An 18007-nucleotide genomic window follows, 5' to 3' on the forward strand; every position below is an offset into this window, starting at 1 on the left:
AAAAGTTGCCAATAACGAGAATGTTTTCTCAGGGCTAATGTTATTCAAGTCACTGATTGTTCAGGTCAGCTTAGCGTGGTTACTTAGGCCGTCAACATCGATATATATTATGTCGGTGAATTATCTCAAAATATAATTATCTCGTTATTATGCGATCATTGGCAAAGAGACGCTTAATATATTTAAAATGGTGTATCTGCAACTGACAATAAGGGAGATTCAAAACTAAATGTAATTGGACAAATTTCCCACGTATACCAATGTCTACTGATTGCCCTGCTATTTTCCAGTAAAAAATTACAGTTACCTCCGCGGGCCGCACAATTTTCCCCTGCTGGCCGCATTTGGCCCGCGGGCCGCACTTTGCACACCCCTGACTTAAATGCTATTATTGGGATTCGCATTTCGTCACAGGCACCGTCACATGACTTCAAATTGTTTTTCACCGCTTTCGCTCATCAGAATTTATTTACAGTTTTACAAGTAAGCTTTGCCCGTGAATTTTACTTTTTTGTGTTTATGTACATGCTGTTTAATGTTTCAGTATAATTGCAGTGATGAGTTTTCCAATTGTGTGTGTGTGTGTGGGGGGGGGGGGGGGGGGGGGGGAGGTTAATAGGCACAAACGCCTTCAGCGTTCGTTAAAAACCTATCTCTAGGTTTTGCCCATTTTCCCGATCTTTTCGTCGCCCATGTCTGTGTTTTTTATTTGTGTTCTGTGTTGTAGACGAAAGATCAAAATAAAATTGTTGTTGTTTGTTGTTGATGTGCGACATGCACCTCTAACAAGTATAACTCTAGGTTAGGACCGGTGCGTTATAGAAGGATAACAGACATGAAATATACAAATAAAATTTTAGTACAATACACAAGACAAAGATGAACGGCATCAAAACAGAAGACATCAATTTTAACCACAAGCCTTCCGCTGACCGGTGGCTGTTCGATTACGCAAACGACTGAAGCAGACAGATTTGTGTGTTTGTTGTCTCACATCGACGTGAGTTGCGTAGGTATGACGTAATGCTCACACGTGCCCTTCCCGTGAGGAGCCGTAAACAACGATATGCGAGACAAAAACAGCTGGCGAGTGAGTGGCGGGTCGATGGTTGACTGGGCAACTGCCCTTAAACAAAAAATGATGCTAAGTTTATATCTCAGATATCTAACAGACTTCAGCACTTGTTGACTTTTAGTCTTGTCGTGCGAGCAGCTGATTGCTTGCGAGTTATAATTAAGACATACATAACTTACAGTCAGATTTACTTCAAACAGACAGAACAGCAGTAAGACGTCAAAAGTGAAAAATCATTTTTTTCAAGAGAAGGTGGCTTTAATCTGTCCCTAGACTAATTGACTAAGCACTGAAGTAGTAGTACCGGTACAGGAGTTGATTTAGTAGTCAGCCACCTTCCAGCCTTCAGACCTTCAAATTTAGTCTAAAATTAAATACTACGTACTACAGTGAACTATGATATATTCGGATATTCCAATGCTAAGGACTCTCAAACCCATTCTGGAATTGGCGAGGTCTTAACTGTCTTTGAATTACATACTTCTTGACTTCAGGACTTAAAAAAGTTCCCACTGGCGCTGACTATTAATGTTCACTTATTACAGTATTAGGGAAGATTTTCTTACCTTTCAACAAAATATGTTACGTGAATTTTTCAGAATGCATAGGGATATTCGAAAACGTTAAATAAAGTTTGGAAATACTGCTGTTTGAAATATTTGTAATATAATATTTCAGTATTTTGAATGAACAAAATTAATTTTAGGTAAAATCATGTTAAATATTAAAATAGTTATTTATATAAGTTGGTCAGCTTGTCAGTAATCTTATCTGCTTGTTGTATATGCCATTATTACAGTATTAACCTTCCTTTTAGATGTAGATGAATCTAAGATAATACACCTTGGCAATACAGCAATATGCTTCACTAATTTGCCACATAACAAATAGGAACAATAATGCCACTCATACTCTTTTTATATTTCACAGTAATTACACTGTATTTAATGTCGTGTTGAACAAATATCGCGTCTGAATTGATATATTTTTAACGTATTATATACATGTCGATCAAACCTCAAAATGCCGAAATCCAAAAGAAGAGGGAAGGGTAAAGGGCATTCCGCTGATTCTAATGATCACAGGCATGGAGCACTCACAAATGGATTTTCAAAAGGTATGTTCTACTGTGAATTGTTGATTTACAGTGATATTCAAATGCAATATAATACCTGAATACTGAATAAATTTTTTCAATATTTTCATTGTTAACATTTAAAACAGTTTCATTTTATTCAGGTTCAGATCATCAATCGCATGATGATGACACAAGAAGTGAAGTTAGCAGTGCTGTCAGTGTTTGTAGTGAGCCACCTTCTGACAGAAGTACTGGAAGTTTGGGTAAGCATATATATGCCAGGTACTTAATGGTTTTATCTTAGGGATTTGTCTCATCACTGCATCATGCTAAGCTAACGGAACACATTGATTTGTATTTCATTAAGATGATCTCCTCACCAACATGGATTCTAGGCTTTTTTTCTATGATGCTTGTTCACTCTGTTTGCTCTTAACATGGCACTGATATTTTAGGAGATACTGAAAACTGGAATTTTTCCAGTTCGTCATTGTCTACCCTATTTATTACAATTTCGTGGTGGGTATGGGACGTGTAACCTGCAATGCTAATACAGCTGAGTCTAATAGTTTTGCCGCAAAGCCATTATTTATGAGAGTTTTTCATAGCTAAACATTTGCATAGTTTGATAACATCTTACTTCAAAGTTGGATGCATGTGTTATTTTAAGTCCAGGGAGAAATTATGTCATTTAGGGATGTTGCGGCTTCATTCCTACTTCTTCGCTTAGTCTTGAGTTTTCTTTATTTATTAAGTTGGTGCAGAAGAGAATGAAGATACAACAGAAGTAATAGAAGAAGTGGAAGACAAAGTGAAAGATGCTATTGACGGATTGACTGAAAAAAGTGCAAAACATAGACAAGATTGTCTCAAGTCTATTATTAAAGCTTTCTCAACATGTGATATGGAAGAATTATTAGAAAATAATAAAGATACACTCGCTGATGCTCTGGAAAGATGTTTAAAAAGAGGTATGTATTCAATGAGTACCAAGGGTAGCTGAAAAGACGTTACTCCTGTAGTAGTGTGTATTGGCCACAATTTTATTCTGATTTTCAGTATTTTAGTTCTATTATAAGTTTGGGGACCGTGTTAGCCAAGTGAATATACCTCCTGCCCATAGGTTTCAGTCCCTTTTACACAACTTGGTGTAAAGTAGGTACACAAAATTAGTTACCTCCATATTGGTACACAAACTTGTGGAGCGCCAAAAGACTACTGATAAGGGATCTCGTACACCAGTGTTTGAATATACCGGATATAACAAACTGTTTTAAAAATAGAGCACATATAATAGTGCAATATTATCATTACCTGTGGCATCTCAATGAGTTCTTCGGGTTCAGATCATGCTGCTGCTACTAGTATTAGACTTCGGGTTGAACCAATTGTCACACTGTCAAATATCCTGCATCTGTTGTTGATTTGTAATTGTTTCTTTCAGCTACTATGTGTATGCATCTGGAAGGTTTTGCATCGACTGGTAACTAATACAGAGAGCTTCCAGCTATCATTATGTTATCATTCTTTTTCCCCATAATATATTGTACCATATATGCTAATCAAAAAAATAATAAATCTCCATCTATTTCTAACTTTCACTAAATTTATATTTTCCTAACTGAAGTATTTTAAGTTCCTCTGCTGTGAGAAGTCAAATTGTGATATTTAGACATGTATTTCTATTTGTGTTTGGTACCCTCAACAATTTTCTGCATTTCTGTTTGAAAATTTAACAGGAAAAGCAGAAGAGCAATCTTTAGCTGCCATATTGGTTGCGTTACTCAGTATTCAACTCGGGTCTGATGAAAACAGTGAAGTAATTTTTAGAAATTTCAAATCTGTGCTTGTACCATTGATATCAGACCAATCTGGCAGTCTGAAGGCAAGAGCAAAGGTTAGTTTTCAATTCATTATAGTTGCGGAATTTATGTTGTTATACCAGTAATTGGAAAGGAAGTACATGGATTGTTGTTATGGAAACTATGGGAAACTCTTAAAAAATAGCTTTTCTTTGCAACTAATGTTAGCAATTACTCGTATGTTTAGAATATTCCTAATCAATATGATATCTCATCATCAGGCTATATATCACCCTTCTCCATGTTTTCACCTGATTAATTATAATTCATATATTAATACATATATATGCCTATATATTAAGCAAGGTTTCATGTGAGACTGACAAATTAAATTTTTTTATCCTGAGGCCATCAATTATCAGGAGAAATCCTCGTGTAATATTGCCATATAATGGCCTATAGCATTTTGACTTACCGGTAAGTAGGTTTGTACCACATATGAAAGATATCTGTTCTATTCCATTCACTCCAGTCCTCCAACTAACACAAAAAATTTGTGTACTTCTAGAATATTCTGAGCAAAAAAGATTGTCCAATTGTTTACTTGCAATACTGCAATTTGCTAATGAAGTTCATAGTAGTTGGTTTTAGTTTGCAATTGTGAGAACCCCCATTTTTTACAAGGTTCCATTGCTATTCCCTAGCCAAAATGTGTGTACTTTGTATTGTAAATATGTTTGTAACAGATTAGTTTGAAATTTTAGAATTCTGGCTTGAAATTGATTCAGCTGTCAAAATTTAGAAATAGAAACATTTTGCAACAAAATCAGGACATAATTAGGTCATTTATAAATTCATTTAAAATAACAATATAGTTTTTCTTAAAAATTTGGAAAGATAATATGTTTTTTTGAATCCTTGGTATATTCAAATTGGTATTTATATTTCCAGTGTTGTGAAGCTCTTGGCGTCTACAGCTTTGTTGCAGCTGAGGGAATGCCAGACATATTGGAATGTATGAAAGTATTTGAAACAATATTCAAAAATTCATTTGTCAAAGGTGACGGTACGTTGCCAATTGTTAGTCCTGCATTGGCAGAATTACACCACAGTGCATTGTCAGCATGGAGCTTACTTTTGTCCATATGTCCTTGGTCTGTTGTATCAGAATTCGTGAAAAGGTAAATTTAATAATCAGTGTAATAGGCCTACTACTAGTTGTAGTAATTTGGTCACTGAAACCAAAATCAAAATAGGTCTGTTATTAAGACTTCTCTCAGACTGATTTAGGTTTGTGCCAGGATTACGTAGTTCTAAAAGTAATAATAGTTTAACCCAAATAGGCAAATCACTTGCACCTTGGGCTATTTTCACTTTGTTTTTTATTTCAAATCCAAAATAACAAAATCAGTTTCAAACTGTTCATTCAATTATCGAATTTGAAGGTAAACCTATAAAACTAAATATTTTTGAATGACTTATTAATTTTAGTTCTAATTTAATTCAAATTTTTAATCAATGTATTTTCTCCTTGATGGTATTATTTTTTCATCAATCTGAGTGGCACTTCAAGGATTTAGAAAATTGGTTGAATTGAAGATGATTCATACATATACCTTTAGAATATATTCAACCTTTTTATATTTTTCAGTCATCTTCCTCGATTACCAGATCTTCTTCAAAGTTCTGATGTTGCAGTTCGTATCACTGCCGGTGAAACAATTGTTTTAATGTATGAAATACTCTACAATGAAGATGCAGAGGTGAGTTTGCCTGTTGTCTAACTTAATTTACAAATTGTTAATAAGCAATCACAAGTGTGTGTACCAAAATGGAGGTAACTAATTTTGTTCGCCTACTTTACATCGAGTCGTGTAAAGGGCCTGAAGGCCTATTTCTTAACCCTAACCTGGTACCAACACTTTAAATAAACCCAGATTTTTAATAAACAATCAGAAGAATTGGTTTGTTCAATCTGACTGTGAAAATAGTGATTGTAGAAAATGCTAATTGTCATCTAGTTGCCACTTTATGAAACATATCATGTACCCACAGCTTGATGGATTTTTAGAGCAATATTTCTTAACCCTTCGCGGTACAAAGCAGTAGAACAGCGGGTAGGAGATACATGATATCAAGTTATGTACATTTTACGCATCAACACTTTATTCGGTGCTCCAGAAGTATGTGCACCAAGATGGCGGACACTGTAACGTAGTATGTGTACCAGGTTAGGGTTAGGTCATAATTTTATTCCAATTTTCCTTATTTTAGTTATATTACACGTTCGGGGACTAGCCAAGTGACTCCACAGTATTTGTACCTGGAATTATGGCCCAACCCTAACTTGGTACACATACTACGTCCCGGTGTCCGCCATCTCGGTGCACATACTTCTGGAGTACCCTTTATTCTCCCCACATGCGGACCACCAAACTTAAAACTAGGCTGCACATAACAGCAGCGACAAATATATAATTTTTTAATGCGTTTCAAGACCTGATCACTAGAATATATTTTCCTATGCACATCAAATCGAAATTCTGTGACATACAGGTGGTGGACATATTGTAGTTCAGTTGTATAATCAGATATTTATTGTTTTACAATAAGAGGTTGTTTCTTTAATTCTGTATATATTGGGGATCCACTTAACGAGTATGTTTACACAATGCTCTTGTGTTGTGAATGCTTTGGATAAATAATTGAGATTTATATCATCTATGTGTTTTTATGAACGATTAATGAGGAACTTTTAACAAAACTGCCTCACCCTGGTTGTTATGCAGGGTGTCTATAAAGGTCTCTGTACAATTTAAAAAATTTATCATTTGAAAATGAGACTTGATGGACACCCTGTATATTTTTTATTGTTTCCTGATCAGAATATATGCATCTCTATGTGTATGATGTATCTGATTTGTGCTACATATAATTTGGGATTTTGTCCCAGTATACTATTAGTAATTTTCCCTCTTTTCTCTAGCAAATGGCATCAGACATCATAGATGAAAATATGTTATGTGAGAGATTAAAAAGTTTAGCAACAGACAGCAGTAAATACAGAGCCAAAAAAGATAGGAGACAACAACGTTCAAGTTTTCGTGACATATTGAGAACGGTTGAGGTAAGAGAGAATTCATATTTCGTACATGGTATTTTATACATACTTTTGCTGGTAATTGTTAATTTCTTTATATAAATGAGTTTCTCAATGCATTTGTACACTTGAATGTAAAAAATACCTATCCGATTTCGTGGCAACTTGAATTTGTACAGAATTGGATTGCAAAGAAAGTATGAAACAACTGTATTTGTTTTATTGGCTTTTCTTACCCCTAGGATAAATATAAAATCTTTAATTTTGAAGGAGGCTAATCAATGCCCTGGTCCAGGTGTGGCCAACCTATTTTTGACCGAGATTAACTGAAATTTCTGCAATACAATGCGATCGGCTGATCGATGAAGTTCATGCAAAAAATGAAAGAGTACTAATAATTCTTGAATCGCTAAGTGTTTATCCAATATATATATCATTAAAATGGATGTTCTGATGTTACTGCCACTGTTGCGAATAAAAGTTTTAGAATTCCAGAGTGGACAAAAACTTTAGGATGATGAAGAAATTGAGGGCAAAATTTCCCTTTCATTGTTATGCTTTATGATGAAATTTTTTAAATGAGTATGTCATTTAAGGATGGCATTGCTCCAGAAGACAGCATAAAATTTGCAACAGAGGTTCTTGTCATTGATTCATGGACAAGAAAACGTCAGTACGAAGCGCTAAGAGATATTATTGGGACAGGAATGAATTTTCATTTGAGAGTAAGTCAGTTGCACTTTTTCTATTGTAAAGTTGCGCCTAAGCATGATAAGTTAAGGTCAATTTGTTGCGGCACAAAGTTCCCTCCGCCTGAGTTCTATTTCTGTAACAGGTTTTTAAAAGCTTATTCATCCAAATACACTCAGCAAATGATAATTTTTTTGTCATTCATATTGTTATGAATCTTCAATTTTAAATGGAATTTTTCTCTAATTGTGATAAGTATATATTATCAGTGCACCTTTACAGGCTTTTTATGATAGATAGATAGATTTCAAAAATATTTCACAATCCCCTTCACAAATTTCTGAGGAACCTAGGAATATTTGAAAGCTCTAAGGGTTCTAGTAACAGCAAATTATATACAGCATGAATATTTATCTTACTACTAACTAATTTGCTGAGACATTTCTTTTTTTTTTAGGCAAATGAATTCCTACGAGACATATTCGACCTTGGTCCAATGTTAGTACAATCGAATACCAATACAAAATCAAAAAGAACTCACTTTGAAAGGGTAAGAACAGTTACTTCAGCACTTTATGTTTTATTTCTCAATAAGTATTTTGATTATTTAATAAAAAATATAGCAATTAGGGCAAAAATATTTTCAAGGTAAGGTTTCATAGCCAGCTATATACAGAGTGACCTAACAAACAGAACCCAGGTCCTTTAGAACAAATTCGAGAGAGAACTTTTGTACAAAACCTCCCAGATTATTGAAACTGTTGGGTACAATCATACACAAACAGAAGTCTAAGCATTATATAAAGTTTCTTCATTTTTATGGAAGTAATGTGTTTATATCAACGGACATAAATGCACATTCAAATAGATTCAGTGAACAATCTAAGTAATATATATATCATAAACCATAGAGCAACAAATCTCGTCAATTTTGAAGTATATTTAAAAGATAAATAACAAGCACCCATCGTTTATTTATACTATTTTGATTTTTCCAGCATTTATTCAATCAAGCTGCTTTCAAAGCAAGAACAAAAGTTAGAGGAAAATTGAGAGATAAAAGAACAGCATTTAGGACTTGACAAATGTGAAACATAAAAAGGCACAACAAAATATCATTTAAATTCAAAATAATTTTATCATCCATTAGATAATTTATTTATTCCAACTGCTGTATTACTCAGTAGGCTGAAAATACTCTTCGGTTCTTTGCCTAATTGCTCTGAGAACGATATAACATTTTTAATGAAGAATGGCAAATTAAACTAAGATGAGATAATTTAGAAAGAACTAAATAGGCCTCTATTGCTTATGTAATTTATTATTCACACGACCCGTCCCGATTTTTTGACCCATCAAAATGATATGGCCTCACATCTCCATCTGGATCATACGTCATCAATTAGCTATGCTTAATGTAATTTCCAGTCAACTGAGTAAATCTGTAATAGGCTGCTCTATCAGCTGCACTTCATAGTGAATTTTAAACTCTAGAATAATTTTATCTCGAAATGAAAGAAAAAGATGGGAATTGAACATTCCTGAAAAAGTTTAAAATCCAATGATGAGATTTACAAGTGATCATGTAATATTTGTTCACGTTTTTGTTTGGTTCATGAACCATGTCTAATGTAAATTTTCGTCTGTTAGAGATGTACAATTGAATTGATTTCATAAATGTTAAATAGATCAGGTAATGCAACAGTCGTGTAATTCTGACAAAATATAGCTCTTATGTTGAAATGAAAAAAAAATTCTGCAGAGTTGTTTACAGCTCCGTTCAAAATATTGCAACCTCCCGCAGTTACATAATAAATAATAATGGAAAACAAATTTTGATGTGTTTAGTAAAAATATTATACAGAAGTTTTGTTCATTCTTGAACTTCAAATTAAACATGTTGACCTTAAACTGCCTACTGTTTTTCATTCTCTAGGTTTTATCACATTTTAGATTAGATTGTTTCTCATAAATATAGACCAAATATTATAGCTTTATTTTGTCATTGTTATTTCTATTAACAGCTAACGTTTTGTCCAAAGGTCTAATTAATTAAAGTAATGGAAAATTTAAAAAATCTGCAGTAAACTACTTTTTGGATTGACTCTTGTCAATAGACGTTTCACTGACCTGTGACCCCAGAAAAATTCTTCCTATACTTTAACATTGCGAAATTTTTTGATGTATATTTTGTGAGTTGGCATTCACAAACTAGTTTAGATGTTCATACCCATCATTTCGATTCAGAATATTCAATTGGCTGCCATTTGAAAAGTACTGATGAGTGATGCCTGATTTTAGCCTAGTGTGTCACAACTTTTTCGGGACTATTGTTACTGCGACTAAACTAAATTGAGTTGTTTGATTTATATCTAATCTAAATTTTGGAAACAACTAAAAACTGACAAATAGCTTGTAAAACTGAAAACAAGCTAATGTTCGTTGAAAAAGGTGAACTGAAAAAAGTGTATGTGTTTTGTCTAAATTTCAATTATTACATTATCTCAACATTTTACTGATTGGCCAATGTTATGGGAACAAGAAACTGCAAGAAATTATCTATTTTACCAGCATGGTGATGCTAGCTTTTCAATGAAAATAATTGATCTTATCATGTACCTCTTGGTTTTTCACTCATTCTACCAGTGACTTATCTTTAGTGAACACATTACCTCCACAAATTTTAGTTAAACAATGAAACTACCCAATACCATGGTATTTTCGTCTTTGAGTAATTATCTACTGTGTCATATGTAGCTGAAGTAATTTATTTTTCTTTGTATAAACTAACTTGCGGATAGCATGAAAATATTCAACCTACTTTTACTCTGTAAATCATTTGATGGTGTCTGGTATTAGGTGTTGTCATGGTTCCGAATTCTGGTGTCTGCAGTATTTCATTCTATGCATGATCACAAAAGTTAGTTGTCTTTTCTTTTAATCGTACCTGAACTCTCCCGGCCTGAGTGATGGAAATTTCTGCTCTTGTGCTCTGATGAATGAGGGGAATTGGTGTAATGTTTCTCAAAAACAATTTTTGTGAATTTGAATTCGTTTGATATGACCAATCAAATTGAAGTATTATTGGACAGAAGGTAACTGCTTACTGTTACTGTATTAAATGTTGTATTTTGCTTTGATATGATGTTTATCTATTAGTGATAAATATATAGGACTTGTGATAAATTTGCCCTTGCACACTGGCATTGAAATCTGTTCATATCTCAATATTATTAAAATGTTTTCTGGTTTAATTTTCTTATATCTGAGAAGTTCCCCTAAGATGGCGTAGAATATTTTTGATCTTGTTGTGGTGTATTTTATGCGTAGATGGATTAGTTTTTGATGAATAAGAAATGTATTGGTTATCTTGGTTTCTAGTTGTAACAGGGAAGGAACATGCGAGGTTGGCTATTCAATGGCCTGATTGAGAGTTCAGATTGTTGTTGCAGTGCAATCATTTGATTAACTGCCTTTAGTCCCAAGACTAATTAATGATGCTTACACCAAGCTTCTTTTCACAATTTAATTAATGACTGCATTTGACCATATCCTATGCCAAGTAAAAACTGAATAGATTTGAAACCAGTTCATATGTATCCCCACAAAAATTAGTTAATGCCTTGCTAATGAGTAATAGCTCCTGGAATTGGAGGTCACAGGATGTGCTACTTCTTTACAAACCAGCTACGGCACTTCGGGTTGAGGTTGTGATTCAAGCAGGGTGGTATGTATTCTGCAAGCTAGTATAGGATTTGCATATTTATTCTGGAGATTGGAAAGATGATAAGACGACTTGATCATATGGCCTCTTGTCCGGTTGCCAGTCGATGTTGGTTATGGAATTAGATAGCCAGTTGTTTGTTTTCGAAGCATGACTTGGTGGAAGAGGGAGCAGTAACCGACCAGTGATTATGTGAACAACCCTGTGGTGTCGAGGAGTCCAGCAATCCTCTCGCACATAACTATTCCCGCATGGGATTCGAACTGCGAACTCCCGCAGCGTAGTCAGAGCCGCCACCAATGTAGATGAACTTGCACCAAGGTGAAAAAATTATGAGAAAGCAATGAAATATACCCATCAAGTAGGATACCATTTACCAAAGTGATGACAGAAATATAAAAACTAATGAATACCCATTGGCCAGGTACAGGTTGAGTTAAATCCAAAGAAAGAAGCACTTTCTAACCAGGGAACATAAACAAGTCTCTGCGGCCTCATAAATGATGACATCTAAGATTTGACAAACCATGTTAAATTTATTTGCTTTTACCATTGCTAACTACAAAACCACCTATGAACATCACTCCAAATTTAACTTTAACTTTACCATTTCTGGTCCAAATATATAAAAATCTGGATCCCGGATAAAACCTGCCCATTCTAAGTCTACAAGACCTGGTAACAGCCGTGTGTGAAAGTTTGACATCACAATCAGCAATATTTACAATGTTTATTTTATAAAACCAAGCAGATTGCTTTTCACAAAACACTTTGTTGACCAAGCAGTGAAGTGAAAAATTCCTGAAACATTTATAATGACACCGGAATTCCAATTTTAAAAATATGTCTGTCGTATTTTAAAAATGGGGCATGAACATGATCACCGTCATCCAATCCCACAACGCAATGAAATTACGAACAACAATTGGCAACAAACAGCCAAGGGAGCGGAGAAATATTTGTTGATATAAACTAGCAGTAACTAATAGGTGTACTTTTCAATAGTTTATGCATCAATCACCATAACATCGATTTTCCCTATTATTTAAGGCAGTCACTAATGAACGCTACCAACACCACAATTTGTATACAAGGTGGTAGGTACTATTTGCAGACGAAATGTTTGAAATACAATGCGATTATGATTCTTCTGTTTCAATAAAAGTTCAGTCATCACCACCATTTGCATGCTCGTATGATGCAGATCGTGATCTTGAACGGGACCGCTGTGGACTGCGAGAGCGAGCTGGTGATCCATCTTTACGCGGTGGAGTTCTGCTCCTATGTCAATAAAATATGCACAAGATTACTTTTCGTGAAAATATCCCATCATTGGGTTTTAAAAAAACCTCATAATTTCTGTAGAACTTGATAACAACGACTCATAACACAAAAATGCTTCTTACACTTCCATCAAGATTTTAACAGCTTCAACAGACATTTCAATATCCATTATATTATATACAGTTAATTGTTTGTCTCACCTTGACCTGGATGAAAACCTAGACCTGGATCTACTTCTGGATGCAGATTTTGATCGAGTGCGTCTTCTTGGTGATCGAGATCTACTTCTCCGAGGTGGGCTTCTGCATAAGCATGAACCAATCAGAAAAAAAAAATTATTTCTATGCATCCACAAAACCAACATAATTTGTGTCAAAAACAAAACAGTGCACAAAAGATATTTTCTGATGAGAAATATAACATACCTTGGCGATCTAGATCTGCTTCTGCGTGATCGGGAGCGAGAGCGAGAATTTCTCCACTTATATTCACGAAGCTTGATACGACTGTATTGAAGAAAATACAGACATATTGTTAGATAACTAATATCTAGCTTCTAAGCTATATGAATTATCATGGAACGCACTTGTATAGTACCAGATCATGATGATGCACTTTATAATTTGCTGATTCGCAAAGAATAGCTGATCAGTTGACCATCCATGAAAACAGTGTAAACTGTATTTTGAGAGCTATGCTAAACTCTTTCTCCACAACTAAACAACCTAGAGTTTCCATTCAATATTATGTAGATGAAAACAACAAAATAAAAAAAACATAAGTTCATATGGAAACTAGATATTGGTATGCATACCGTCCATTTATTTCAGTATCATCAAGTTTATCAATACAATTTTTCATTTCTTTGTAAGTAGCAAATTCCACCGTCGCTTCGTTTCTTCGCTCTTTGTGTGCATCAGCATATGTCACTTCACCTGCTTGTCTTAGGTAGTCCTGGTAAAAAATATAAAAAAATGGAATTTCAAAAGAGAATAACAAATAAATCTTCCAAGTTTGAAACATCAGTGTGTACTTTTTGCAGTTTATGTCATCTTGCTATTCTCTGTTAAGTCAAATCAAGCGAATGGCAACAGTATTGGCAACAGTACAGTATACAGTATGATCCTGCCTGCTACCATGTTCTTTGGAATATTAAAATTTGTCTGTAGTAGTTAAGCACTTATTACAAATTATGATTCTATAAATCAACAAATAACCCAATATGCGTAGACAGACATTTTAACTCCCTGAAACTTGAAATTAACTATTCATTCGCAGTACATAATATATACAGCATAGCTTCTTTGTTGATGCATCTAAAAAGGAATGACTTTAAATGTCAGTTAGGTGAAAACTTAGTGACGCGAGGGCCAAAAATAACAGAAGTCAGCATAGACAGATTTCTGGTAAAATTTGATTTTGGCACATCAATCAAATCAGATATAAGTAAAGATAAACGAGCAGATTAATCATTTTACCGAAAGAACAATTGGTCTGATATGCCTGGTATTCAGGGCTGCGGAGTCAGAGTTTGGAATGCATTATTTAATATTGGAATGGAGGCATATTTTAACTCCTGGAGGCAAAGAGTAGAAATTTTGAATTCTTGGGAGTCGTAAGTGGATTTTTCAGAGTTTTATTACCGACCAAAACATTAAGAGTACTATGCACACAATTAAAGAAAGCTTCCACATGCCAAAGCACTGGTGGTTAAGATTAGGATTTTTTCAGAGTTGGGGAGCTGGAGTCGAAATTTCCTTCAATCTCATATGGGAGTCAGTGTTTGAGTAAAATTTTTGTGAGGAGTCATTTTTGAATGACTCATAGTTGGTGTATATATTGATGACTTATAGTTGGGTTTATATATTTCTAGACTCCACAGCCCTGCTAAAAGACATCCATGTCAGTTGTCTATATTAGTGCTGTTGTAATCACCTTTTCAAACTTTTAATGTAAGGCTAGCAGTAAACATCTCGCTTCAAAAGGACTCAAAAATGAACTCATCATTAGAACATCATAAGAAAGAAATGCATCATCGTCATCATGACATCAAAAACCTTAAGATCCTGCCAGCTGACTCTTGTAGATAGATTCTCAACGATGACTCTCCATTCGGTGCGGGTCGGTGGACCGTACTTGTCGAATGCTCTGCTTTGAAAGTATGAAACACGTTTTTGTTGACTGCCGCTGTATCCATAACTGTTTCTTCCACCATATCCGCCGCCTCCTCCTCCTCCTCTGCTGCTGTATCCTCCTCCGCTTCCACCACTGCGCTCCCTGCTGTCATACCCTCCTCGAGGGTTTCCCCTGGCGATTCATAGTAAAGTAGGAAGTCATCACAAGCCTCAATTACATCTTATAAGAAATAGAAACTTCAAACATCACTTCTCATCCACATCATTCGTCTCAATAGAGGCAGGTGGATTTTCTAGCAATACCAAAATAGTTGGGTGAATTAGTCATTCTTTTGAAAATTGGGACAGGACTTTATAGAGCCTAATTATGCTCGAGTAATAACAGAATGTTGGATTAACAAATTGTTTCCGGGGGAACAGAGTTTTAGAAAATAATTTCAGCAACCACCAAACTTCATGGGTATTTCAGGAATATTAACCAAGTAAATTTTGTAAACTATCGAATACTATCAATTCAAATACTAGAGAAATCTTAACATTGAGAAATACACGAACTGCAGTAAGTTTTTTCACACAACCAAGTAAAGTGTTGCAATAACAAACCATAAAAGAATGTTCAATTGGTCCTGTGTTGATCTTCAACTGCATAAATCAGCGTTTCTCAAACTGTGTGCCGCGGAGCTTTTCGGAATTTTAGAAAATAAGCTGTTCGTATTACACATAGGCATGCAAGCAACGAGCAAGCTTGTTAGACTTGAGTATTCATGATTAATTAAATTGATAATATTATTGCATTTGCCTTGTCATTGTTTAGGGCCATCTTTGTTTTTTCACAAGTGTGTCGCACGATTTCTTTTTATTTGCTTAGTGCGCCGCGAGCAAAAAAAGTTTGAGAACCACTGGAATAAATACTCCAACACAGTTAATTACACAAATAACTACTTGGGAAGTTACCCTGTAGAATAACAGACAACTGCTAAATTAGTAAATGCATTAAAATTGACTATAACTGTATAATGCAGTACATTCAAGGCATAAATTTTTACGGTTACAAATCCATAAAATAAAAACCATATCTAATTGTGTTGAAATATATAAATTCCAGTATTAGAATTATATTGACAATACAGCAATATTAAACTTGTTAAGTACCAACCTTGCATGTTCTATTCTTACTCTTTCCCCACATATTTCTTTATTGTCCAAATCATGAACAGCATCTTCAGCATCACGTTCATCTTCGAATTCCACGAATCCATAACCGTTCTTCAGATTTATATCGCGTATACGTCCATAACCTTCGAAAAAACGCTCAACGTCTTCTTCTCGAGCACGAGTACTAAGTCTACCAACATATACACGATGAACGGCCATGATTTAATAAAAAAACTTATCTAAAACAGAGAAATACTTTGTGTTAGTAAAGGAATCCATTTCTCCTGGGACATGAAATTTTGGGGTCTCATGTAGTTTTGTACCTAACATACTTCTAGTGGGCGTAGCATAACAATTTTTTCACATGTCAATCTTAACCCCCACCCTGCCACCTGACTACGCCATGCAAAAATTATGTCACGGGGACGTAATAGAGCCCTTCAAACTATACAAACTGCCATCCAAGACGTGCAGACGAGCACCCGAAATCGAACAGCTATTTCTCTCGTCGCAACGATCCCAATAGGGAGAGATCGATGACGTTAGTCAGTTCTTTATCGTCGGCGACGATGCCATTACGGGCAATCGTAAATATATTTCAGTATTTGGCAGGTTTTATGTTCTATGACGCGATTTTTTCAACTTGTACATTTTTATTTTGTGTGATATAAAATTAAACGCTTTTTCTTGCAGCTTCTATTTCAAATTCGTCTCAATATGTGTCACATTACTCTTGTTGCTTGATTGTTAGTTACAACAAGTTAAAGTAATCTGTCAACCTTTTTATGCCATGAGAGTTGTTTCGATTTAGTGACAGTATGGTCCTTCCAACCTCCTATCAATTCCGTTGTTAGTCAATTATTCTTCTTTTACTTATTGCTGTATTGAATGTTGTTGCTTGTGTTTGATTTGTTGGCTAATGACTGGATGATGAATAAACTTCTATCTATCTATCTTCCTGCATTATGGCATGATTTTTTACATCTAATGTATTTGTTATTGTTTTATTCATGTGCCCGTTTACAGTTTCACTGTTGATTTCCATATATTATAGTCTTATTTATCGATTTGTTTTTGATTTCATAAAACCATTGAATAGCTAAAAACCAGGCCACAGAAATACAATTGTTTACAATTCTGTGTTCGTTCAAACGCCCTCCTTAATTATTGAAATCAATTTTACATCTTTTTATCTCTCTGATCTGATCGCATTTTCATGGACCGTAGGGTACCGTATCAGGTTTTACAATGTCAGTTTTTGAACTGGGGGATTCCACAAATTTCAGATACTCAGATTGCCGTAATTTACAGATCAAAAGGCGCACTTTAAGCCTTTTTTAAAATAACTGATAATTTATTCAAATCAAGAATTATATTGTACGGCCTGACGGTTGTCTATAAATACAGAAATAAGCGGCGAATACAGCCATCTCACTCTCAGCGTGGCAGGGTATTGCAAACTATCAACCTTACAAGCGGGACAAAACAGCGCCACAAACATGTCGCGCATGCGCAAATTAAAAGTTGCTGATCGACTGAACTCTGACCCCGCGCGTCACCGCGCTGTGAGAAGAAACCATAGAAATATATAAATAGAGTGCGCTTCTCTCTCGTTTCCGCGGGATCATTTGAAGGCTCTCTCGTTTTGACGATAGACTTCTTCTCATGGGATTTGACAGAAATCAATGATTTGCGTCGATTTTTCTCGCATATTCTCCCGATCTTGATTCGTTTCTCATTATGTATCAAACGCTAGTATATCCCAGCTAGGGTTGCCAACTATGAAAAGTCTCAATAAAGGACATATATTAACGTCATCATTTATTTTGTAACTTGCAGGAAAGAACAATATAAAACAATTTTAGCCTTAATGATACCATAATTTAGTGTGCGAACATTAGTATGAAGAAAATGTTTTTCTTCAAAGTTGCAATCTGCACTTAAACAAGAGAGCAATGCTGAAA

General features: G+C 34.8%; 2 protein-coding genes across 2 annotated transcripts; one reads left to right on the forward strand and one right to left on the reverse strand.

The window, feature by feature from the left end:
• Nucleotides 1-1991: 1991 nt before the first annotated feature.
• On the forward strand, nt 1992-11113 carry LOC144425021 (interferon-related developmental regulator 2-like). The gene is made up of 10 exons (XM_078114146.1): nt 1992-2192; nt 2315-2416; nt 2909-3124; nt 3893-4050; nt 4907-5136; nt 5607-5718; nt 6942-7082; nt 7652-7780; nt 8203-8295; nt 8744-11113. Exons 1-10 carry the CDS (start codon nt 2099-2101, stop codon nt 8825-8827), a joined length of 1359 nt encoding a protein of 452 aa, XP_077970272.1. The 5' UTR covers nt 1992-2098; the 3' UTR covers nt 8828-11113.
• A 1067-nt stretch (nt 11114-12180) lies between these two features.
• LOC144425022 (serine/arginine-rich splicing factor 5-like) lies at nt 12181-16296 on the reverse strand. Its single transcript, XM_078114147.1, has 6 exons — nt 16045-16296; nt 14811-15060; nt 13568-13707; nt 13179-13259; nt 12954-13055; nt 12181-12750 (listed from the first exon to the last, which is right to left on the reverse strand). Exons 1-6 carry the CDS (start codon nt 16260-16262, stop codon nt 12636-12638), a joined length of 906 nt encoding a protein of 301 aa, XP_077970273.1. The 5' UTR covers nt 16263-16296; the 3' UTR covers nt 12181-12635.
• Between the last annotated feature and the right edge of the window lie 1711 nt (nt 16297-18007).

The sequence above is a fragment of the Styela clava genome, chromosome 7, assembly GCF_964204865.1.
Source record: "Styela clava chromosome 7, kaStyClav1.hap1.2, whole genome shotgun sequence".
Taxonomy (NCBI): domain Eukaryota; kingdom Metazoa; phylum Chordata; class Ascidiacea; order Stolidobranchia; family Styelidae; genus Styela; species Styela clava.